General features: G+C 45.8%; 2 protein-coding genes across 2 annotated transcripts; both read right to left on the bottom strand.

Annotated features, from left to right (window-relative positions):
* Nucleotides 1-1,219: 1,219 nt before the first annotated feature.
* On the bottom strand, nucleotides 1,220-19,887 carry LOC310781497 (deoxynucleoside triphosphate triphosphohydrolase SAMHD1-like; the record flags this gene model as incomplete). Its single annotated transcript, XM_083642137.1, has 16 exons — nucleotides 1,220-2,679; nucleotides 3,570-3,707; nucleotides 4,457-4,561; nucleotides 4,739-4,834; nucleotides 5,502-5,641; nucleotides 6,186-6,301; nucleotides 6,451-6,542; nucleotides 7,907-8,015; nucleotides 8,150-8,250; nucleotides 13,685-13,849; nucleotides 15,584-15,654; nucleotides 15,847-15,962; nucleotides 16,317-16,477; nucleotides 17,707-17,779; nucleotides 17,996-18,062; nucleotides 19,707-19,887. 16 exons carry the CDS (start codon nucleotides 19,885-19,887, stop codon nucleotides 2,527-2,529), a joined length of 1,884 nt encoding a protein of 627 aa, XP_083498263.1. The 3' UTR covers nucleotides 1,220-2,526.
* Nucleotides 9,273-12,644, bottom strand: LOC310781605 (coiled-coil domain-containing protein 57-like; the record flags this gene model as incomplete). The annotated part of the gene is made up of 1 exon (XM_083642211.1): nucleotides 9,273-12,644. One exon carries the CDS (start codon nucleotides 12,642-12,644, stop codon nucleotides 9,273-9,275), a length of 3,372 nt encoding a protein of 1,123 aa, XP_083498337.1.
* Nucleotides 19,888-21,510: the final 1,623 nt, after the last annotated feature.

Raw genomic sequence — 21,510 nt, 5'->3', positions numbered from 1 at the left:
CACTCGTTGAGATTTTGTCTCTCGCATCCAAATATGAGAATATTTTTAATATATTTTTTTCCATGATTGTCTCTAGGCAGATAACAGAAACTATGATCAAAATAGCCATTCTTCTACATTCTCTAACGGTGTTTTTCTTGAAAATGAAATAATAGGCTACTGAAGTTTAATAAATCAGAAATTCATGGGGACCCTCTGGAACCACCATCAAGGACCCCTGGTGGTCCCCGCCGGAGCGCACGCTGAGAACCACTGGTTTAAATCAATGGGAGGTGAATACTTTACTTTGTTGTGCAGAACAAAACTGTCTCAGTTCACAAAGTCAAATGGGAGATTATCGTTCCAAAATGAGAGAGCTATCATTTGGAAGAAAATAAAAATGCGCAATGAAAATGAATTACATTGTGTTTCTATTAAAGCTTTGGAGTTATTAGATTTAAAAATGCAAAATTATGTTGAAGTGAGCGAGGTAATCAATGTCTCTGTCATAGCAGCAATGCTTATTAATTGCTCTATAGATAATGTGAGTGAATGTTGCCCTCTGGTGGTGAAGAAGCTGAACTGCATAGGGACAGAAAGAGGGTGCCCCCTGAGCACAGCCGGTGTCCGACGTACAGCCAATCACAATGTGTGCACGAGCTGGTCTGCCCCCCCCCCTCCCACTTTAATGTCATTTTAAAAGACTGTAATAAAAAAAATTGTTTTAAGCTTTCTGTATTGTTTTTGTCTTCTGCTACTGATGTGACCGCTACACTGCATAGCCTATCGTAAGCCCTTTCTGCCCAGGAACACCTCCAATTGACTCAAAAGTGATGTCAATTAACGTTAGCCTATCAGAAGCTTTTAAGCCATGAAATCATTTTTCTGTAACTTCCCAATCTGTTCATGTTGGAAAATTACTTCTGGTCTGATGACAGTTCAAAACAGTCAGTCCACACAGGAGTGCTTGTAGCTAATATTTACACTGCATCTACATGACTGACAGCTGTCTCAGCTGTGTCCAAGGCAATATTATTTCAATGACACCTGATTATCTTTTCACAAATTGATTGTTCTCTCTCTGAAGCAAAACACTCATTGCTGCATGCTGGACTGCTTGGGTCACCCAAGCATTTGGGTGATAAAGGGATTAAAACAGTTGAATTTGAGAAGGCTTTGCAAAGGAATAACGATCAAGAGACTTAGTGCATGTTGCCCTCTGGTGTTGAGGGAAGGGAACTTTACTTTCAAACCATGGACAGCCACAATCTGTTTACAACCCCTTTTAAAGAGACAGGATCTCCCAATAAGTTATGGTTTCCTTTTACCGTCTTTCAAAAATATTATTCTTTTATACACAATGAGTATAACAAAACAAAGCAGCCTTTTGATCGAACAGCTTAGCAATTATCATTTGAGGCGCTTGATGATACATTTGGACAGAAGAAAACAATGTGAATTAATGGCATCCAAAATAGGCCTTAACTGCAGTGGTAGAGATGGTTAAGTTGGAGAAAGAAATAGGTAAGTTGAACCACTTACTGTGAACAAAATAAAGCACAACATATGTCACAGCAACCATAAAGAATCCCCAACCGATAGTAAATGAATTCCAAGTCGAAATAAGTTGTAAAATATAAAATTCCAAAAATAAATTCACATGTACAAACCAAACAACATTATATGCTTTAAATCCCCAAAACACAAATTAAATGCTCAACTTAAGACTCCATTACCCATATTGTAATGGAGTTACTTTCTGACTCACCACCATGCTCATATGACCTCCTGCTGCTTAGTTACAGATCTTTTGGAAGCTTGGCAGTTGCGCAAAAACAAACAAAACAAAATATAGCTGCTGGCTGAATAAGACAATAACCTGAATCATATCAGCTGGTGTGCATGCTGTAAAAACACATTGCCCTGAAATAAAACAGTTTAGACAGCATAATTGATTGTCCAGAGTAGAGCATAGGTCCAGAGTAACTTTTAACTGGTAACAACTGCATGGTTATGATGGTTAATAATAAAATCGTGTGATTGAAGACACATACCAGTACAGGATGTAGAAAGACAGAGCTTTCCTAGGCATTCACATTATACGCTCATATTTTTCTTATTGTACGTTGACCCGTAATGATAATTATGATCAGATGATAGTGGGTTAGTGGTACTCGCATGATATGAAATAAATGAGGACACAACTTGAAATGTGACAAATACAACTGCCAACGCAAAGGGAATCTGAAATAAAATGGATAAAAAAAAAATCAAAATAAAACAAAGGTATAAATAATCCTTGGCATGTGGACAGGGCTCAGACCCTGAGTACAGGCACTCAATATGCAATAATGCATCCCTGTGTCTTCTATTTGGAGTAAAAAAAAAACAGTGTTCAGTACTTCAAATAGTACTTCTCATCCTCGCTGTGCTCATCAACACACTCGCCTCATCAACACACTCACCTTGTAGAAAAATACTATTTTTCACTTAAAGTAACAGACTGTCCCTTTAACCAATGGAACACAGATGCTTGCCCTCTTCCTCTTACTCGAACAGTTTGGTTTTGGCCTTCTGTTGCCCGTTCCGATCTGCCCAGGTGATTGCTCGTGCACCGTCCTCTTCACCGCTCTCACCCTCGTTGTTATTGGCCCAGCTGTCTTTCAGAGGGGTCAGCTCAGGTGCGATCACATCTCCATCCTGAGTGCAAAAATCATACAAACATAATCAGTGCTAATAAGAGCTGCATACCGTGAAGGGAGTTAGAGGCAAGAAGAACACAATTTAACATTACTGAAGAGTAATGGTAATAATTTAGTTTAGGGACATAATGCAGTGAGGGAGCATTTAAAAGTCTATGGAACATGATCCAGGGAGAGAAAGACAATTTTATTTCATGGGAGGGGAACAGAGGATTGGAATTTTTTTTACACCTACTAGTCCAGCCTGACGGCACCATTAAAGATAGGCCTACTGTGCTTTCCAGGTAGTAAAAGTAATTGGAATTTTTAATATAACATACCGGTACTTCAACTCTTCATATGAATTGAGGATAACTGAGACAACAGGTTTTAGGGGGGATGCTGAGGCCCAGGATCCTATACGAGGAATCAGTGTGATGTCACAATGACAACAAACACCTGACTTCCAGGTGTCTCTGTGGGGTGTTATGCACAAATCCACCTGCCTGTACATACACATTATGTGAATGCACGCACCCGCACTATGCGCTGGGAGCTGGAACATGCGTGGCAATAAAACGCCACTGAACGACCAGTTTGATATAACGGTCATGCTCTTTCCATAAAGCCCACCAGCTTTGATATCTGTTGGCTAGTTGTTGACAAGACTGTCATGGCAGTGACTTTCACTCCTCACTCTGGCGTACTGTTTCCACCCGGAATTATTTTGAAGCGATTTGTTTACCAAAATGCTGATCGGCCGATCCCTCGTATACAGCAGCTAACAAGACCTTTTTAAACAGAATGACTGGATGATTGGACAAAATCCCCTCTATCAACAGCACCCCTGGTCAGACATTGCAAAACTTGACAATTCAGTACATGTTAGCATCTGACTTGTGCATATACCTGAGGCTTAGAGAAATTCATGTCCATGCACCACTGGACAAAGTACTTCTTGGCTGCCTCCAGGCTCCTCTCATCAGTCTTCTTGTAGTAGACCCTGATCAACTGCTCCGCAAAGCGTTCTGGCAGAAGTTTCGACACCTAACAGGAATGACAGTACAGTATCCATTTTAAGGCCCAAACAAGAGCTTCGTCACATCACCTGAAGCTCAATATGAGCAAAACCAATGAGCTTGTGGTGGACTACTAGAGGAACAGGACACCCCCTGTCCTGGTTGTCTTCTAGACGACAGGAAGTGAAGAGGGTCGACTGGACTCATACAAGTATCTTGGGGTCCAAATTAATATAATTAATGTGATTATTAGGTCAATTTGAATGATTTTTGTGTCTGAAAAAGGTAGTTTTCTCAGCTACACTACAGTAGCAAAACATGATGTCACAGTGAAGTTGACCTTTGACCTTTTGAATAGAAAATGTCATCACTTAATTTTATTCTATTAGACATTTGTGTGAAATTCTGTCATAATTAGCGTCTGAATTCCTAAGAGTTATGGCTAAAATAAAAAACGTCTTCTGAGGTCACAGTGACCTTGACCTTTGACCACCAAATTGTAATAAGTTCATCATTGAGTCCAAGTGAATGTTTGAGCCAAATTTGAAGAAATTCCTTCAAGGAATTCCTGAAATATTGCATTAACAAGAATTGGAATGGATAGATGGATGGATGGATGGACGGGCAGACGGACAACCCGAAAACATAACCCCTCCAGCTATGGCTGTCGTCGGCGGAGGCATACAAATACAATTGAGCGAACAACAATTTAAAGCTACAAATAGCTCATGCAAAAAAAGACATTTAAATGTTTGTGGTCATTGCTTTAGTTCTGACCTGGTTTTTCCGTATCTGGATGGCCTTGGTAGGGTCATTCTTACAATAGAAACGGACATTATTGATGGGGTTCTTGCTCTTCATGCCGTAGTCCAGCGCAATGACCTAAAAGATATGGGGGAGAGATAAGTCTCCTTATCTCCACAAGTATAGACCATAAAAGAGAGTCTAGAAATCAAAACGGTGAATCCCAAAACCTCAAGAAAAGTGAATTCCCCATTTCGGAGTGATGATCAGTAAATGAATTTTAGGAGATTAAAATAAATCGGCCTAGATACTCACGCTTACGACAAAGTCCTCTGGCTGCAGAACGATATCCTGAACGCAACTCTGAGGCTTGGATCTGGCCACGTCACGTGCCCAGCGGAGGCACAACTCCTAAGGGAGGGGGAAGAGAGCGTGAGATAGGACAGTGACAGGCCCGGATGGCCAGAAATCATCACATCATTCACAATCAGATATGGGAGTGGCCAGGTTCGCATTGTGATAGGAATTCTATGTAGTCTGGATGCAATCCATGCTGCAGTGTGCATGCAGGCAATGTAAAAAGATAGAGAGCGCTGGGCAAAGAAATGCAGACACAAATTTAAATAAGCACGACAAAACATAACCCAAGTGTGGATGATATTTAGAACAAGTTCTCAGAAATCACATGTCATTAGGGTGACCAGATGGGACAGGGGGTTGGGGGTTGTGGTCACGTCCTCCAGTAGGCTATATATTTCAAACATAACTACAGTACATGTGAACCAATGACTCAAACGGGTGGCTTAAGGTGAAAGGTCATACGGATTAAAATGTATAGAATTTAGAGTAACATGACTAACTGATAACTGATCATTTGTTATGAATATTATGGAGATCAGTTACAGATGGATAAAATAGGTTTGGTTCCGCTTGTTTCCCCTTGGCCACGGACCACCCGTATTATTATGCAAAAAGGGCGCTATCACGTTAATAAATGAGTACTTTTCGGGACGTCTGGACACGCTACGTCGTGAAAAATGAAATGTCAAGCGTAATGGACGAAGACAGGAGCACACACCGGGTTCTTCTCCATGGGTTTGTTAGCCTGAGTTTGGCCCACACACTTGTACAGGCGCCGACAGACAATGTTGCGTAGAATCTGCCTGGATTCAGCCAGCTCCGGGGAAGAGGAGTTGAGTATTTGTTCAAACACAGTGTCTATAGGTTGGACAGAGTAGAAGACCGGTCAGACAGATCAAATCAACGACAACAAAGGTAATTCATTTCATACATTTCCCGCTGGGACTTTATTGTCCCTAAAGAGAAAAGTTTGCATACTGAGTTGACAGTAAAAACACACAAGAAAATAATAAGATCAGAGGAGTAGAGGACTGATAGAGAGATTCGCATCGTCACAAGGTGCAAACGACATTCACCTGAAGCTCAATAGAGAGGTGACCGCCTACTTCCAGCTTCAGCACTGTACCAGAGATTTTTATCTGCCATTTATTTTCTCATAGACATTTTGTAAAATGCTTATAAAAAATAGTTTTACTTCGTCAAACCAAACGGTTCAGCTATATTTAGAATCGGGAGAGACCATAGAACACTTCACTCAGACCAAAACTTAAAAAACTACAAATATGTTCTTTAAATCCACAATTCTTTTACGTATCCTGGTATCTTGCCTATCTCCTCCCTGTTTCTTATAGTGTTCTACAAACATGAGCTAAGAGGACATACTGTATTGGCCTCCACTGACCTGTCAGCTTGGTGTAGGCCTCCATGTCATCAATGGCGGAGGAGAGGGTGAACATCTGCCCCTTTGAACCTTCAATCTGGATGTGTTGGTCTGCTTTTAAGAAGGCCTCTGTGATCCTGGATAATCAATTCCAAAAATGTCATTTTTGAGAACATCTATCACACAAGATATAGTGAACCATAGACCAAAGGCGAGAAGCTACATGAGACACAAGACCAAGCTACATCAGATGTTGCCAAAGTACTAATGTAGGCAGAGCACTCACATGGTCTCTATGATGTTGCCCACTTTGTGCTGGTAGGCTCTTCTGTGGAGACAGTTCCTGGTGTGGAACAGATCATACAGATTCCCGACTTCCTGTTGAGGGAATTCACACCTTGTTTAGTCTTAACTAATAATCCGGATGGATTGCCGTTTAAATCAGAGCTGAAAGTGGGGGCCTGTTTGCATGGTTAGCACCTTGTTGTATAAAATTGAAGTTCCATTGATTGGCATTTCATAATCAATAAGCTATAATTGCATACGCATAATTAATGGTATGACTTATTAGTGACATCTCACACATACAGATTCACCCCAGTGGCATTTAGGATTTCTCCCCTTTTGCTGAAACCTTGGACAGTGCATCATGTTCCATAACAACTGATAACAGTCTCCCAGTCAGACTGCACCAACGCACACTCCAAACTCTATTCACACATTCCCCCCCCCCCCCCCCCCATTTTTCCTCCTCTCTCTCTATAGCCGTTTTCCCACATGCGCTTTGTACCGCTAAATGACCGGAACGTGGTCTAATGCCTTCATGTGTGAAAGTTGTTGTTCCGGTATAAGCGCGACCCCGTCGTCGCGGACATTTCACCAGTTTCGAGCCAGTCAGAAGAGCGGTATGCGCGATAACGGACACAAGTGAGAAACGGGTCCAGTCATTTTCCGCTATCAGTGGGCGTTGTCTCAGGTGGTGTTGAAAATTGTTCAGAGCATCTTCCCAAAATAAATTCCCTCCTGGTCTCTCTCGCTTCCAGACGGCTCTTGTCTCACGCAGCAACGCAGAGGTACTTAACACTGTCATAATCTGTCCCCGGTTTAGTCTATCTTCATATTCTGCACGATGTTTAGCGAAGAAGATTGCGAACACGAATCTGTTTCTGTTCGCACGTATATCCCTTTCCATTTTCGCCTTAATTTGTCTGCGTCGCTGTCTACGTTTGAGGAAAAAGCGCGTCAGCAATATTATCAAAAGAGTGGACGCCAGCTCCATGTTTGTTTGTTGTTTTTTCTGACTGGCCTCAGTGGCCTGCAGCACATTTTATACGTCATGACCCCAGGCCACTCTCCTCCGCCCCCCGCTCACCCCACCCCCCAACATACCGGCTATTTGACGACTAGATTCCCACTTGCGAGCGCTCAGGTGTGAAGGGAAATTCCGGGAAATGTCCGATATTGACTTACAGGTAATTTTCCGGTACGCATGTGGGAAAACGGCTTATAAGTAATCCATGTCAAATGTCAGTCATCACTGAATATTTGGACTCTGTACATTGATCAGATGGTACATTGAGATTCAGTCACTCCTATAATGCAGTTTATAGGAGAATGTTATGGCTTTATATATACTTTTATAAGACACTTCCTGGACTCTTGGTTTCCATTCATGTGGTTTATATAAGCTGTTTGAATCATAATGCGGATGAGAAGTGGTGAAATTCCATTCTACCACACACCTTGTCTCTGGTGCAGATTTCCTTCTTCCCCTCCACCTCACACACCCTGGCAAACTGGAGGAAGCGGCGATAGTCAAAGTTATTCTGGATGCCCAGGTGGTAGCAGTCCCTGGAGAGAAACCAGTGAGAGATATATGAAGAGAACTAATCAAAACGATATTGGATCGTGTCACACACGTATGAATTCTTCATCAGTCCGTGGTGGTCAAAAGTGAATGATCACAATTAATCAATGAGGCCCACCTGGCAAAGTAGTCCCACTTATCCACATCGATGCCATTTCTTTTGTTGGCCACGATTTCATAGAGGAAGCACTTGTCCTCTGACCGACCCTTGTACGGCCACTGTGGAGACAGCAGCACAACACGGCATTAGACACAGTCTGGTAAAACCAATGGTGCAACTGACTGGTTGGTGATTAGGGCTGTCAAAATTGGCCAGAAATGACGTTCAATTACCCCTTCTAAAAAAAACACAATTAGGTTCGAACAGTGTGTGAAATACCCGGTGGCAATCGGTGGCAATCGGAGCCCCCCCCCCCCCCCCAGGAATATTAGTGGATTATTAATTTAGTCGGAATATTGTGATTTTCCGAATATGGGCAAAAAGCGGAATATTGTGTGCATGTAAACGTAGTCAATGTTGCCCCATCCCTGCCATACCACCATAACATCTTGTTACTTACCGACATACCAACAGAGGCTCCTCTGACCTGCCATCAGGGCAGAACTGGGCACAGTACATTGTTTGCTGTTTTTAATACTTGAATACATGTAGTAAGTGAGTCAGTCAGATGAAGGATGATGCCTTAGTCAGGTTTACAGTATTTGATTCCCACTCCTGTTGACTCTTTTAATGAAGCGCTCTATTGAGATGAAGGTGAAAGCAGGTCAAAGCCATTGTCCCTTATTCATTTAGCTTATTAAACGATTTAATAAATCTATACCAATCACAAAGGAGGAGATGTAGCTAAAGAGAAGCAGGTGAGAATTGAGATGTGTACTGTGTGAAAGGGGCTGGAACTCAACATCACAGATGTCCCTTACCACTGTGTCAATGTTTGCCTTATTTTATTTTTTTATTTAGCCTTTATTTAACCAGGTTTGTCCCATTGAGATCAAAGATCTCTTTTACAAGAGAGTCCTGGCCAAGAAACAGCTTATGAAGGTCACCTGCTGGACTTCATACCTTACCCAACTTGTTCTCTACCACTGCATCTCTGGGTGTGTGTGCTATACTTTATATTAAAAAAAAGCCTCTACCTAGCCAGAATTGGCATTCATGCAATGGTCCAAGAACACTACGTTCTTCCACACTTCCCCTCCCTTCAACACACATCGCTTCACTGGTCCATCCATCCGGACCATCAGCCCTTGATATTGTGGTTTCTGATCTTGCTGACCCTGCAGCCTGTCTTGGCTGGGTGAGAGTGTAACGTCATTCTAGTGGGTTTCCTCCTCTCTTGGGCCTGTCTCTGCGTCTGGATAGGGACCCTGACCCCCTGCACCCTCAAATGGACATGGACTCCAGCGCCGCTGGGCTCAGCCAAGTCCCTGGTGCTCGGGTCCCCTTCACCTTCAATGAGCATTGACGGACTGAGGCCTCGGTCCAGCATCTTCCACACTTGCTTCAGCGAGCCCTCCGATGCCACCGCTGACGACATCAGGGGTCCGGCCGGGCGGAGCCGGGAGGGGTGCAGAAGCAGCGAGCTCGGGGATTGGCTGAGTGGAGGAGGCGTGTTCACTTTGCTCCTTGGACGCTCAGGCCCACCTGTGTCTTTGGGCCCCTGGGTCCAGGGTTTGGCAGCCACGTTTGTGCCCCGACCTCCGCTGTTGGTCTCAGAGAGCAGCGGCTGAACCACAATGGAGGGCCCCTGCCTCTGAGCGTACTGCAGCTCCTGGGAGGTGAGCTGGTACTGCAGCTGTTCCAGAGCAGACAGACGGCCATGTTGGTGCCCTTGCTTCTCTATGGAGACCCTCTCTGGCTCCATTGACTGCACTGGTCTGACAGAGGCCTGGGGGACCTGTAGTCCAGCAGTGGTGGTGGTGTGGGCTCGCAGGCGGTTGCCCATCTCTATCAGCTGCTGCCGCTCCCTGCTCAGACGGGCGATACAGCGAGCCGCCTGCTTCAGCTTGGCCTGCAGGAGAGGTGCGTTTGGTTTACCACCTGGCACGTCCCCCGGCACACCGGCAGACCTCAGGCCCGAGGCCAGCTGCTGCTGCCGCCGGAGACACAGGTTCTCCTCCTGGAGCTGTCGCACCATCTCACTCTGTTCACACACAATGGGCTCCCGCCTGCTGGCAATGTCCAACTTCAGTGCCGAAACCTGGTTCCCCAGGGCGACAGACTCCAGGTTGTTGAGGACGTTTCCTTTCTGGTACTCCTCCTTCTCTCGCCTCACTTCCTCCAGCTCCATCTCTACTGCGGCCAAACGCTGACGAAGACCCGCCTCCTCAGACAACCACTTCCTCCGCTGATTGGCCAGTTCCAGACGTAGCTCCTCCCCTTCCACCTGCTTGGCATGGCACTGTTGCGTGAGGCTGACGAGGGCAGACTCCAGATGTGCCACTCTCACCTCCTGCTTCTTCAAGGCAGCAGTGTTGCTGACTTTCTCCATACGCAGACCGCCAATAGTGTCGTTGAGCGATCGGATGTGGGTCTGTAGGTACGCGTTGTCCGGAGCCACGGGGGCCAGGGCCTCAACAACGGGTCTGTCTGTGGCTGCAGCTGGATTGAGGGGTCCCACAGGGCCCTCTAGCTGCCCCTCCAGGTGTCTGCACCGAGCCTTCAGCAGTGACACCTCCTGCTCCAGGGCCTGACTGTATTCTGGAGGAACTGGAAGTGCTGTGCTGGTTGTAGAGGAGTTGCCAGTGGGCTGTGCCGGTGGTCCACTAGCCACCTGTATGCTGGTAGTAGGGATGGTGGAGGAGATGACAGGGCTGCTCGGAGGCTGGGCTGGGAGATGGCTGAGATCCATATCCTTCCTCATCTGGGCCACCACAGCCCTCAGGCTGCTGCTCTGCCGCTGCAGGCGACGGATCTCCTCCGATGCCAGATCACTCGTGTTTGGTGCGAAACCCTGTAGTGCCTGGTCTCTCTCCACTGTAACAGAACGCAGTAACACAGTCAGGTCCTGTAGCTCTCGGTCTCGTTCCCTCAGCTCCGCCCTGGCCTGGTCTCTGGCCTGGGTCAGGCCCTGTATGAGCTGCTCACTGGCCAGGTAGTGTTCAGCCTTGGTGTCCTCACAGCGTCTCTGCCACTCCAGCTCCAACTGGACTCTCATCCGCTCTAAAGCCTTCTCTCTGTCCAGACCTGCGCCCAGCTGCTGCTTGTATCTCTCCACCTCCTCCCTGCTCCTCTCCAGTTCACTCCTCAGTTTAGCCTCTCTCTCCTGCAGGGACAGCATTTCCGTATCCTTGGCAACAGCCTCCTTGGAGGCCTGGCTGATGTACTTGTCCCAGCCGACTTGTGTCACCTCCAACTCTGAGCGAAGCCTCTGTGCAGTCTTGTCTCTCCGTTCCAGCGCTTCCCGCTGGTCTCTCTGTGCCCGGCGCGCCTGTGCAGCCATCACCTCCATGGCCTCCTGCAGCTTCACCACGTGTCTCTCAGCGGTCTGCAGCTGCTGGGTGTGGGCCTGCCGCTGGGCCTCCAGCCGGGCCTCGCACTCCCTCAGGGCCCGGTCCAGATCCTTGTGGTTTTCAATGTGGTTATCCTCCTCCTTCTTCAGTTTGGTCTGCATCCTTTTCAGCTTATCCTCAAGCTCCTTAATCGTGTGATCCTTGCCAGCAGTGAGGTCTGTGATCTTCCAGGCGCTGTGTTGGAGCTGGGTTTGGAGCTGCCGCTGGGCCTCCAGCCGGGCCTCGCACTCCCTCAGAGCCCGGTCCAGATCCTCGTGTTGTTTAATGTGGTTATCCTCCTCCTTCTTCAGTTTGGTCTCCATCCTTTTCAGCTTGTCCTCGAGCTCCTTAATCGTGTGATCCTTGCCGGCAGTGAGGTCTGTGATCTTCCAGGCGCTGTGTTGGAGCTGGGTTTGGAGCTGTTGACAGAGCTCCTCGGAGGCCTGCAGAGCCTCCACAGCCTGGACCTGGGCCTGGGAGTGCACCTCCGTCTCTTTAGACAGCAGCTTCACCTGGAGTTCATGAGACAGCACCACACCTCGCATCTCATCCATTGTCAGGTTGAACTCATGTTCCCGGAGTCTGAGATCGTTGTCAAAGTCTGCCGTCATCTCCCGTCTCTGTAGGGCCAGCTCTCCTTCCACCTCGATTATCCGGCGCTGCAGATCCCGTTTCATCCTCTCGTACTCCTCCCTTTGCTTCTGAATGTCAGCAGCCATAGAGCCCTGCAGCTGGTCCAGCTGCAGGCTGTGCTTAGCAGCTCGGTGCTGGCCGGCCCTCAGCTCCTCCTCCCTCTCCTTGGCCTCCCGGCCTCTCAGCTCCTCCAGCTTGACTACCTGGATACGCAGCTGGCTCAGCTCCTTCTGTCTGTTGCTCTCTACAGTCAGCGACATGGTGGCCACAGCATCGTATCTCTCCAGCTCGCGGTCTCTCTCCTCTAGGACCGCCAAGTTGAATTGGAAATCCTCCCTCAGCTGCTGGAAGCGTTGCCTCAGGGAGGAGCGCTCGTCCTGGGCCTCTTTGAGGGAGCTCTCCAGCTGCTGGAACCTGAGAGACTGGAGCTCCTTCCATTCCTTCTCCTTGCTGGCCAGCTGAGCCTCCAGGTCCCCATCTGCCTGCATGGTCAAACTGGGATACACCTAGGGAGTTTTGCTCCACCTCTTCTCTTGTCTTCCGTGTGACGTAAACGCTTCCCATGGAAATCATCCGCGTTACGTTAACATGCTATTCACATTTTAGTGGAGAGCAGCAAGTATAGAGAGCAGCCACTCTGCTGCACTGTTGTGGGGAAAGCCATCGTTGTCCAAGTCGTTGAGCGGGCGTAGGGTTTTTGAGGTGAAACGGACTGAGCACGAGTTTTATGTTCTTCACCTTTAGAGTTGCACAGCGCTGCAGTGTGTTGGTCAGCCAGTCTCATGTGTTACTGTTGAGTGAGCACTGCTCTGCTGGCTGCACTAACATTAATGTTGGTCTCCGAGTGACGGCGAGTTCAGAATGTAACGTTCGTCTGGCAAAGGTCATTATTGAGTCATTTGAAGATGAACAACAAGATGTTTTGACAAGATGGCCTGTCTGCGCCATGTAGTCTCCGGACGCTGCGGCGGCACTGCCGTCACAGTTAAGCTCCGCCTCTATCGTTCCACACACGCAAAACTGTATGGGTGCTACTGCTGTAAATGTTTTCATAGCATGTGTGACATAATTGCACTGTACAGCCCTGGATGACATCATCACTGATGACATCACTGATGATGTCACTCACTGATGACATCACAATTGCGTGATTGATGACATAAATTCTGACTTTTCCCTCATTTGGCAGATGCTTTTATCCAAAGCGACTTACAATAACACATTTTTGTCAGCAATAGAGCAATCAACTATGCAACACAGTCTATGACGGCTACAACTTCTGAAGAAATAGTGGTAAAGTTTTTTTGTTTGTTTTTTAGAGAGAGAGAGGACGAGAAGAGTCGCGATCGGGATGAGCGACTTTTGAGCCCCCGTAGTGAAGGGGGGGCGAGGCGTCCTACACTGGTGGAGGAGCGGAGGGAGCGGTGAGAGGTTTGGAACCTGACCATAGATCAATTTAGCCAAGTCACACACTTTTCTAATGCTTAAAAAAGTCTATACACATTTGTAGTGTGTGTTAATGACTGACCGGCGCCCCCTGGCTGAGCGAGGCTTTGGTGTCCAGGGGTCCAGCGATCTGCTCCTTGATGAAGATCAGGTCCTCAGGCAACACCAGGCCATGCTCCTTCATCACCGGCTCCAGGTCATTATCACTCACCAGGTAGTCAAACATGGCTAGAGAAGCAGTCTCGTGCTGGAACACAAACGCACACACATGCATATGAAGATGAGAACGTGAACATTCACCATTTCAAATTGTCTTGACTCACTAATCAAACAGAAAGAGCTTATCTAAGAATAACAGTCCAGGATACAAACTTTAATGGTTCTTATCTCTCTCACGTTTGATCAATTGTATTAATGACACCATGACTAAGAGTTCTTATCACTGAACCTTATCAGGCTGGACACTGTAATGACCATCTTAGTTGACAACTGTTTTGCTTACCAGTCATTTGACAGGAATTGCTTAGCAGATCAGCCTTGGTTTAATTATATACAAAAAACACCACGCTGTTCACTTACATAGTTCTGGCTTTTTGAAAACTTCTTGTTAAACCATATTTTAAGAACACCGGAGAGGTCAGGTAAAGCTTTGTGAAACTAAAGTTTTAGCTTCTGAATTGCTAGAAAATAGCCCAAATAAACAATAAATTATAAATAAATAATTGGACAATCCAACAGCATGTTTGGGCTGGATTATTATTTACTGTGGTTGTGGATTGATAGATTCTTAGGAATCTAGCATACCCTTGCTGCTAGAGATAGTTTTCTGAAGTATCTAACATTGGACATTGGTTTAAAACAGTTCCAGCTTGCATATTGACAGCGTGTCTTGTCTTACATGTGTCTTGTCTTACAGTAGACAGATGTGTCTTGTCTTACAGTAGACAGATGTGTCTTGTCTTACAGTAGACAGAGGACACTCACTACTACTCACCACCCAAATCGTAAAAGTATCATTACATTGGGAAAAGGGACAGTTGGTAATTTAGCGCTTTCAATCAGAGCCTCACAGAGTGCTGGAACTGTGTGCCAGCACTTATCAAAGAACTTAATACAGTTAAATACTGTTTCCCTGCCTAGTCAGTTAAGATCTAGGCTCATGGCTGCTGCTATCTTAGTTTTTTTATACCTTGCCTGCTCACTTTACTATTTGTACTTTGTATCAAACTAATCAAGATTGGTGTGCTGCTTAATTGCTTTCAATTTTAGGTAGCCATTAACAATGTTGGGAGTCGTTACTCCAAGAAGTAATGTATTACACATCCTCCTATATATATTATAAAAGGGAGCATGTGGGCAATCTCTGTTCTCTCTCTGTTTCACATCACAGATGATGTAATCAGTGATGTCACTATGACATCATCAGTGATGGTATGACATCATTGATGACATCACTGATGATGTCATCAGTGATGACACCCCCTACAGCCCCCCAAACTGCCTCAAACTCCTATGAAAGTTGGTGCTACAATGGATCGGCCAGAGGGATGACTGCCTCAGACTGACCTGAAACATCCAATCGTCACTCCTCATGCCTAAATCTAACCAATCATCACTCCTCCCCGTCCCTCTAGTCCATCCATTCTAGCAATTCATTTCATCAACAGTCAGCTGTGGTGTTGCGCAATCGTGCATTAAGAAGCACTGGAAACATTGGATGTTTTTTTCCAGAATCCTGCAGATTCAATCCCGATCCTGCTGATGATTGAAGGATTTATGTAATGCAACAAGTAATGACAGTGTTTGATTTAGTAACTCATGTGATTACTGGATTTAGGAACTGTAACGCCTTACACTGCTCATTACAGACAACTGTAATGTGATTACAGTAATGTGTTACACCTCAACACTGACCAATATATGACATGGGACTATAGAAACAAAATTAAAAAATATATATATAAGGGGGATAGTTTCTCACCTTCCATTTCAATCCTGGACGCGCTCTGGGGATGAACATGCCATCGAACATATGGGAGAAAGGCCCATGTCCTGGATAAAGAGGGATATGTGGAGATGTTACTGATTTGTTTGCGTGTGCATTCAACTATTCATGTTTAATTCTGACTCCCAACCACACCCAGTTATTAATGATCAGTTACATGAGATGAGTCATGGCATGGCAGTCACGGCTGTGTGTGTGTGTGTGTGTGTGTGTGTGTGTGTGTGTGTTTCTTAACTCACCCAGGTCATGGCAGAGACCAGCGATCTGCACACAAAGGATGTCCCTGTGCGAGATGAGGAGTTCTGGCTGCCTGTTATTCAGAGCTTGTACAAGCTGTCCTGCTAGGTAGCCCACCCTGCAGCAGGGCATAAACAATAGAACAACCCCTTTCACAACCACTGTGTGACCATCCTGCTGCTACCCACCTGAAACTAACACATCATGAGCTTTTGATGCATCAGAGTTGACAATTCAGTCTGCTATCAGGCTAAAAACTTTATATTTTGCATTGATGACTCTGTTAACTGTTAGTTATCAGGGCATATGTTATGATATGGTATGCGTTTTATTGTTCTTTACAGGTTTTCAAATAGGTTTTATTGTTCTTATTGTGTTTTACTGCACCCTGTCGGCAAACCAAACGTCCAATAGTAAACTTTTTGAATCCACACACACACACACACATCTGAAAACACACACACAGACATACCCAATGGAGTGTTCAAAGCGGTTGTGAGATGCACCGGGGAAGACATAGTAGGTTCCTCCCAGCTGCTTGAGGTTTCGTAGTCTTTGGAACTGGGGTGTGTCTATGATTCGGATGAGAAGTGGGTGTATCTCCACATGCCCATGGATGGGATCATTAAACACCTGGTAGAAAACAGCACACCAAACAGCTAGGATTAGAAAAATATACACACGTATTGTATTATTTATCAGCTAAGAGACTGCTAGTTAAAAACAAATCTGTGCCTTTCTGTTATACAGATGGAGAGACTCAGGTTCTTGAGAACCAACTCGCTTAGAAAGTTCTTAACTATTTGGGACCCGTTTCTGGGCTACTTTGACGAGGTTAAAAATGATTAGTGAGCAGTGACTAAGGTTGGGGGTGATGGACAGCAGCCCGGTCTGTTTCATGTGGACCCGTTTGGTGGGGTCCTATACGTAATATCCCTCACAAGCATATCAGCATCTTTTGTAGCTGGTAGCACCACGTTAATGATGCCAAATGTCATTGATGTATGTATTTTATTTTATTTTTATTTTGCTGTGTCTGAGCCTGTTTGTCTTGTTCGTTTATTGTTCTATTAAAAAAATTGGGGAAAAAAAAAGGCTCAGGCTACACAAATTCAGCCCAAATCCAATATCAACACAATTTGGTTGCGGTCGACACATTTCCGGCGCCTGGCCCGAATATGAACGTCGGGAATGTAGTGTGACATATTCAAAGACCGGCATCTTGGCGTCTGGGATGCCTCACAACACCCCAACGAAAAGTCTATCATGCCAGTCTCTGTTTGTTATCGTCTCGCATAGTTTGTCTTCTTGGCCAGGAACCAACTCATTCGTTGCACAACCACTGCAATAACCTAACATTTAAGTTGAGATCATGCCTCGTAGTGGTTTTATTTTGGAATTAAGTTTCTATCTGGAGTGGACTCCTGATTCAACATCGTCCAGGTAGGCAACCTGGTAAATCCACACGATAGTCCCTACCACCAACTCCAAGGGTGTTGTTTTAGAGCTCACTGTTCAATATCACTGGAAGGGTCAAGCAAAGAGACAGTTTCCTTTCAGCGATGATGAAACTAGTGTTTCATCATTCATCTTCTTCCCCCTTTTTCCATCTTCTTCCCCCTTTTTCCAAAATGCTGACTTAACTTGACTGTAGAGTGAGAGTAGACAAGGACAAAAACAATAACAGCAAGCAAAAAAGAAACCATAATGGACGGTACGTGGCTGTGATGGGTCCTTTACTGACCCTGGTATGTCTTGACCTTCCCTTGCTGTTTATCCTACACACCTTTCTTCTTTTAAATAGCCAGTCTCTGTTATCACCACATCCTTCAACATGAGTTATTTTGAAGGACATTTTATACCTTGTTTGGCTCCGCTGCTATCTGCCAGAGCTTCCTGAGACTGTGTAGGAGTTGCAGACGGACACCAAGGGGCCTAGGGAGAGAGAGAAAAGCAGTGTAAGAGAAAGTGGACTGTGAAACATCAAAAGGGGGCTGTGGGTTTCGCTTGACTGCCTGCCATTCTGGTCAACCATTATAGTGATAACACAACCACACCAAGGGGCGTTGGCTTTGAATGAAACCCCCTTTGGTTAGGCAGGATGCATATGTTTTCTTAGACATCCGACACCAGGACAAATGACACACTTACCCTATGCCAATCTTCTCCAACTGCGTCTCGGAGAGATACCGCAGAACGACCCCAGTTATTTTTTCCTCTGGACACAGGAGGAAACAGAATGTTGTTGGCATTTCATAGTTCTGTATCTCAGGGAATAGAGCAACACAACACTGTCAGGGTTAGGCGTTTGGTACTCGTGATGGGGTCATCCCTATGTTCCCCGGGTCCTATGTTCCCCGTTTTTGTGGGACCGGGGAACATAGAACCCTTTCTATGAAAAAGGGTCCTATGTTCCCCGCTTTTCCCAAATAGGGTCCTATGTTCCCCGCTATGTTCCCTGGTCCGATGTGTCTCCCGAAATGCCAAAAACAGCCTACCTCATATGATCGCGTGATTCAATCAAAAGACAACACTCTCCGTAACATTTGGAAAGGGCCTGCCGACTAGGTCATTTTTTTTCCCACCATCATTTTTGAGTTCTGTCTCGGGGATTACCAGGCCTTTTTTAAATATTATGTGAGTGTTGTCTGCGCCTTCATCCCTATTACGACATGCCTCTATGGGGCGGAGCACATGAGAGGGCCTTTAAACCCAATAGAGCTTGACATTGTATGCTTTAACATAGCCTATGCCCGCAACAGCGGGGCTTACAAGCATTAACACATGTAGGCTAAGAGGAGAAAAATACTATTTCTTAGAATAATAATGTTTACTTGCAGCAGGGTAACATATGATTTAATGTCCGCAATAAAGTAGCCATTGATATATTGATGTATTGATTCATTGATTCATTCATTGATTGAAATCCGTTGTGGGGGAATCTCACGGAGGAGCAGGCTGCTCGCGCATCCATTCGACCACTGCTTCAGCCTGATGCGCTGAAAATAATAAGTCTGAAGTTTATTGCACAGGCCATGAGAACTGATTTGAAAAATACTCTTTCCATAAGGACACTGTGAAACGCGCCTTGCAGACAGCGGGAGCAGACTCGTTCCCTTATTTAGGCTACTAGGACTAGTTGAGTGAATAAAGTGGATTCGATTAGTAGCAAAACGAAAGAGGAGTTTTTTTTAATGGGTGGGGGATATGGGGAAACGAAACCTACTCCTCATCTATATATTACGTGCCAGCGCCCAGCATACGTGACGCCAGAAAAACAAGTCGTAATAGGGATGAAGGCGCAGACAACACTCACATAATATTTAAAAAAGGCCTGGTAATCCCCGAGACAGAACTCAGGAATGATGGTGGGGGAAAAAATGACCTAGTCGGCAGGCCCTTTCCAAATGTTACGGAGAGTGGGGAACATAGGTACGCTCCCCTCGTGATATTGCAGAGCACTTTGGATAAAAGCGTCCCCCAAATGGCACGTTAAATTATGTTTATTGATTGTGCGTAGCTAGATTTAGCTAGACACCCTCTCTGTAAAGTCCTCTGAGAGACATGCTTGTGAATTAGGGCTATACAAGTCAACTTGGCGTGACGCGTGTAACTTAACGTAGAGAGAGACACTAGCTTGCAACTGTGTACGTTTTGACAACAGCTGTAACAAGAACATGAACTAGCTAACAAGCTATTAGTTAGCAAGTCACACAAATAAACATGGACGGGTGGACGTTAACCGAGCTAGCAGCTTTCCAAAAGGAGAAGAGACTGGACTAGTCAGGCTAACGTTAGCTGTAAGAAGAAAATACATGTAAACAGATCGAACTGTATAAACCAAAACCATAATAAGACCGACTTCTAAATGTGTCTGCCCATTCCTCGAGTCCTTGTCGCTGCAGGTATTGGCACGTTTCCTCCACTCCCCATCTCATGAAGTCCTCTTCGTGCTCTCGGACCACAGACACTCTCTTCTCTGGGGTTTTGAAAGTGTCAGCAGTGGACGGATCTTGCTCTAACGGGCGCTTTCGGTTCGCCATGTTGAGCAGACAAAAGGCAGTAGATAGAGTGGAGGCCCACAGATGAAATGTCACGGGAGCAGTTTCAGCTGATCAGGTCAGACATGCACACAAGACACCCAGGCAGTGAAAAATGCCGGGTTTTTGTTTCTCACCCTCTCGCTCTGTTGTCTGTAGTCAAGAGCCCCACAATCACAATAGAACTTCCGGTTACAGAATACAATTCTTTGGTTTAACGCTAGATTTTTTTAAGTAATAACATAATTCATACAGAAGTGGGAACAACACTTAATGAGGATAATATCGGGTCTGTTTCCCCCTCAAAGCACACCTGATTGGCCTGGGTTCTAGTTGTCAGACTAAACCTCCACAACCGATATGCCCTGACAACTAGAGCGGTTTATTTTCCAAAGGAAACCACATAACTTCCTTCTAACTATCTCTAACTTCATGCAGCTTTTTTCGGACTTTGGGTTTGGTTGACAGCTAAAGGGCGGAGCTATGGCTCTGGGCGGAGCCAAATATATTCAGAGCAAATGAGATACCTTCATTCGCCCGGGATCGTCTCTCTCTTTCTAACCTCGCGTCACCAGGCTCTTCTTCGGCAATTCATGGCATAGGAGTTGAAAATTTGAAATCATGTAGCCTAATCTCTCACTTTAGCCTATTGACGTTTCACTGTCACTGTCACTTACTTTTCACCCATGTGTGAGAGGAGAGGAGGAAAACCCCATGACAGTTTTTTGATAGGCCTGTTTGTTTTTTTACTTTAAATAATATCATCATCAGTATATAAATGGGAGCTAGCAGGGCTCTGTTTGTTTCTCTGTCTGTCCCATGTCCCACTGTGATGTCATAAATGACATAATCAGTGATGTCATAGATCCCACTGTGACATCATCAGTGATGTCATAAACCACTGATGACATCATCAGTGATGTCATAAGTGATGATGTCATCAGTGATGTTATCAGTGATGATGTCATCAGTCTGAGGATCACGGGAGAGCCTGAGGAGGCTCACGAGAGAGACTGAGGGAGAGAGAGGAGAGAGAGGGGCAGAGAGACTGAGGGAGAGAGAGGAGAGGAGGAGAGAGAGGAGAGGGAGAGAGGGGGGAGAGACTGAGGGAGAGAGAGGGGGAGAGAGACTGAGGGAGACGTGCGCCAATAGGGCAGGCCAGGCCACACAGCAGCCAAGCTGCGGGCAAGGCCACGCAGCGGGCGAGCTGCGAATGCGAGCTGCAGGGCCAGCTTGGCGAGCTGCAGGACCGGTGAGGCCGCGCAGCAGGCAAGGTAGCAAGGCCGTGTAGCGGGCGAGCCTAGGAATCGAGCGCGCTATGCGTCAATCCCAAAAACTGGATTGACAGTGCATGGTCACTGTCAATCATGGCTGCGTTTCTTGATTCGAACTGGGAGGTGGACTATTTCTCTGGCCTTTTGACAGCAGAAAGGTTGCTGAGCTTTGTGGGTCCAGATCACTGGCATAATTCTCTTTTACAGGAAACCAGTTAGACCAAATAGCCACAAGATGGCACTGTTGTTCAATACTCTGAGGTCCAGTTTGTTTTGAGGGTTAGCAATGGGCCATGATGACCCATGGGCAACATGTTGGACTGCTTAGGTGATAAAGGGATTAAGAATTCAG

This window comes from Poromitra crassiceps (genome assembly GCF_964638095.1).
Source record: "Poromitra crassiceps genome assembly, chromosome: 8".
Classification (NCBI taxonomy): domain Eukaryota; kingdom Metazoa; phylum Chordata; class Actinopteri; order Beryciformes; family Melamphaidae; genus Poromitra; species Poromitra crassiceps.
This window is presented reverse-complemented; position numbering and strand designations above follow the sequence as displayed.